This window comes from Elephantulus edwardii, unplaced genomic scaffold (assembly GCF_000299155.1).
Source record: "Elephantulus edwardii isolate Elephantulus edwardi_28Jun2011 unplaced genomic scaffold, EleEdw1.0 scaffold00305, whole genome shotgun sequence".
Lineage (NCBI taxonomy): Eukaryota > Metazoa > Chordata > Mammalia > Macroscelidea > Macroscelididae > Elephantulus > Elephantulus edwardii.
In genome coordinates this window covers 400,130-403,513 of record NW_006400055.1, presented here as the reverse complement: position 1 = coordinate 403,513, position 3,384 = coordinate 400,130, and the positions used below count along the sequence as shown (strand labels likewise).

Sequence of the window (3,384 nt, the reverse complement as noted above, 5' to 3'; positions counted from 1 at the left end):
ATTAAAAAGACAGAAGAGGAAGAAAAGACCAAAATGGATGTCAGAAGAAACTCTGAAGATTGCACTGGAGCGTAGAGAAGCCAAAGCACAAGGAACAATTCAAGATACCTTACACTTACCGACCTCAAAACCTACAGTACAGCCATGGTAATCAAAACTGCCTGCTACTTATATAGAAAGATACAGAGACCAATGAGCTAGAACTGAAAACTCACAAGTAAATCTATCCACTCATGGGCAACTGACCTTTGACAAAACAATGAAACTGCCATTAAACAGGGAAAGTCAGCCTCTTTAACAAATGGTACAGAATGGTACAGGCAAAACTAGTCTCTATTTGCAAGAAAAGAAAATAAGATCCATATCTTGCACCATATAAAAACTAGGTGAATCTAGGCATTATAGCTAAAAGAAGAAAGATCATCAAAGAAAAAAAAAATTGGGGCACTTAGGAGCCTTAATTTATGGCATAAATAGACTATCAAATATAATAAATAATACATAATCAGCAGAAGACAGGCTATTTAGACCATCGAGGAATTAGTTCCCTATGTGCATCAAAAGAGTGAAAAAGAAAACTTACAGATTGGAGAAGAAATATTCAGCAACATGGCTGACAAAGGACTAATCTCTGAAATACTTTAAAAAAAATCCAACATCTCAACAATAAAAAGACAACCCAATCACAAAAAGGGCAGAGAATCTGAGAACATATTCACCAAATAATTCAGATGGCCAACACATGAAGAATTGCTCAAGGTCAATACTTAATGTTGTCTACTGTCAAATCAGATCCAATTCATAGTTGACTCTCCAGTGGGTTTTCAGAGACAGTAAATCACACAAGAGGAAACTGCTCATTTTTCTCCCACGGAGGCAGTAAATTGCATATAAGACTGTCTATCTTCTCCCTGTGGAACAGCTAGTGGATTGGAACCACATGCCACATGCTTCTTGCCACTAGGCCACCAGAACTTCATTAGTTACTGCTGTTGGTAAATGCCACCAAGTACAACTCAAAGCGACCCTGTGGACAACAAACCTGAACCCTGAATTATCTTGTGCCATCCTTATCATCTCTGACACACTAGAGCCTGTTGGTCAAGTCACTCCATCTCGTTAGGAATCTCCTTCTCTTTCACAGACCCTCCACATTTCAAAGCATAATGTCTTGTTCCAAGGACTAGCCTCACCTAACCAGATGTTCAAAGTATAGAGACAAAGCTTTGCCATCTTTGCCTCAAGGGAGCACCTCGGCTGCGCTTTCTCCAAGACGTATCTGTTTGTTCTTTTGGCAGTACATGGGAATATCCAGTACTTTTCTTCAATACCACAACAAAAAGGCTTCAATTTTTCTGTTATCCTTAAACAGGGAAAGTCAGCCTCTTTAACAAATGGTACAGGCAAAACTAGTCTCTATTTGCAAGAAAAGAAAATAAGATCCATATCTTCCTGTCAATAGCTTGTTTCAGCTTTTTGGATGATCTTAAAAAAGATGTTGCTTGTTTGCAGTATTAATGATATTGTTCAATAACTTCCACATTGTTTTGGATCATCTTTCTTAGGAATGGGAACAAATAGCGATCTCTTCCAGTCAGTCAGCCAGGCAGCTATCCTCCAAATTTCCTAGCATAGACTGGTGAGCACACCCAGGTCTGCTGCATCTGTTACAGAAACATATCACTTGGTACCCCATCAATTCCTGAGGACTTATTTTTTTGCCAGTGCCTTGAACTAAAATCCTTACCACTGGCTCTTGTTCATATGGTACGTCCTAAAATTTTATCAGTGTCAATCAATTCTTTTTTGGTACATTTGACTTTGTGGATCACAACAAACTGTTGCTAACCTTGAGAAGAATGGGAATCTCAGAACACTTAATTGTGCTCATGTGAAACCTACTATACTTGGACCAGGAAGCAATCATTAGAACTAAGGAAACATTGCTTGGTTCAAAATCAGAAATGGAGTGTGTCAGTGATGTGTCCTGTCCCCTTATCTTTTCAATCTATATGTGAAATAGATCATTTGGGAGACTGGACTTTTTGAGGAGGAATATGGCATAAGGATAGAAGGAAGATTCACCAACAACCTGCATTATGCACAACCCTGTTGCTAAAACTGAAGAGGACCTGAAGTGTACATTGCAGAAGATCAAGGACTGAAGTTTTAAATATGGACTACAGCTTAACATTGAGAAAACAAAGATTCTCACCACTAGGCCAATCAGCAACTTCATAATGGATGGAGAAGAAACTGAGGTTTTTGGTAACTTTAGCTTGCTTGGTTCCACCATCTTTTCACCAGAAGTCAAGAAATTAAAAGACAAATTGCACTCTTTCACCAAGGACCCGCCAACATGGGCTGTGTTCACACCAAAACCATGAAGAAGGCGGCCTGGGTCATCATTGAGAAATACTACACATGCCTGGGTAATGACTTCGACACGAACAAATGCATGTGCAAGGAGATCGCCATTATTCCTAGCAAGAAACTCTGGAACAAGATAGCAGGCTATGTCACACATCTTATAAAGCAGATTCAGAAAGAGCCTGTGAGAGGCATCTCCATTAAGCTGCAGGAGGAGGAGAGAGAAAGGAGAGATAATTATATACCACAGGTTTCAGCCCTGGATCAGATCATTGAAGTAGATCCTGATACTAAGGAAATGCTCAAACTCCTGGACTTAGGCAGTCTGGCCAACCTGCAGGTCACTCAGCCCACCGTCGGGATGAATTCCAAAACTCCACATGGAGCCGTTTGAGTCTGTCTTCTGTGCTGTAATATTTTCAATAAACTTGGGCACACCAAAAAAAAAAATCACATTAGGAAAATTTTCTGTCAGGAACCTCTCCAGAATGCTGAAGAAGAATGATGTCAGTCTAGAGATTAAGGTGCACCTGATCTAAGCCTACATCATTACTTGCTATGCATCAGGGAGCTCGTCTTACCAATTTTGGCAATAACGCCAGAAGTCCTTGGAGAAAGACATCATGCTTGGAAGGGTGGAGGGACAGAAAAGGAGAGAAAGACCCAGGATGAGATGGATTCACACAGTAACTGGGGTGTGTCAGATACACTACGATTGGTTCAGAACAGGGCAAGTTTCAGAGCTATTGTGTACAGATCGCTATGATTTGTAGTCAACTCATAGTCACCTAATAACAACAGCAACAATGATTCTGTGTATTTCTTCTGATGCTTCCTGGATCATTCAAGATTTTGACCAGATCACCTCTCAGTTTTGCAACTTGAATTTGGTTTCCAGTTCTTTCCGCTTGAGAAATGCTGAGCTATTCCTCCTTTTATATCCTCTGATTCCACCTCTTTGCATTATAATCCATTATAACCATTATAATCTTTTGCTTTGTCTTCTCAAACTGT

At 39.9% G+C, this 3,384-nt stretch overlaps 1 protein-coding gene across 1 annotated transcript; it reads left to right on the top strand.

The window, feature by feature from the left end:
• Nucleotides 1–2,359: 2,359 nt before the first annotated feature.
• LOC102857379 (40S ribosomal protein S17-like) lies at nucleotides 2,360–2,764 on the top strand. Its single transcript, XM_006901019.1, has one exon. It carries the CDS (start codon nucleotides 2,360–2,362, stop codon nucleotides 2,762–2,764), a length of 405 nt encoding a protein of 134 aa, XP_006901081.1.
• The last annotated feature ends 620 nt before the right edge of the window (nucleotides 2,765–3,384 follow it).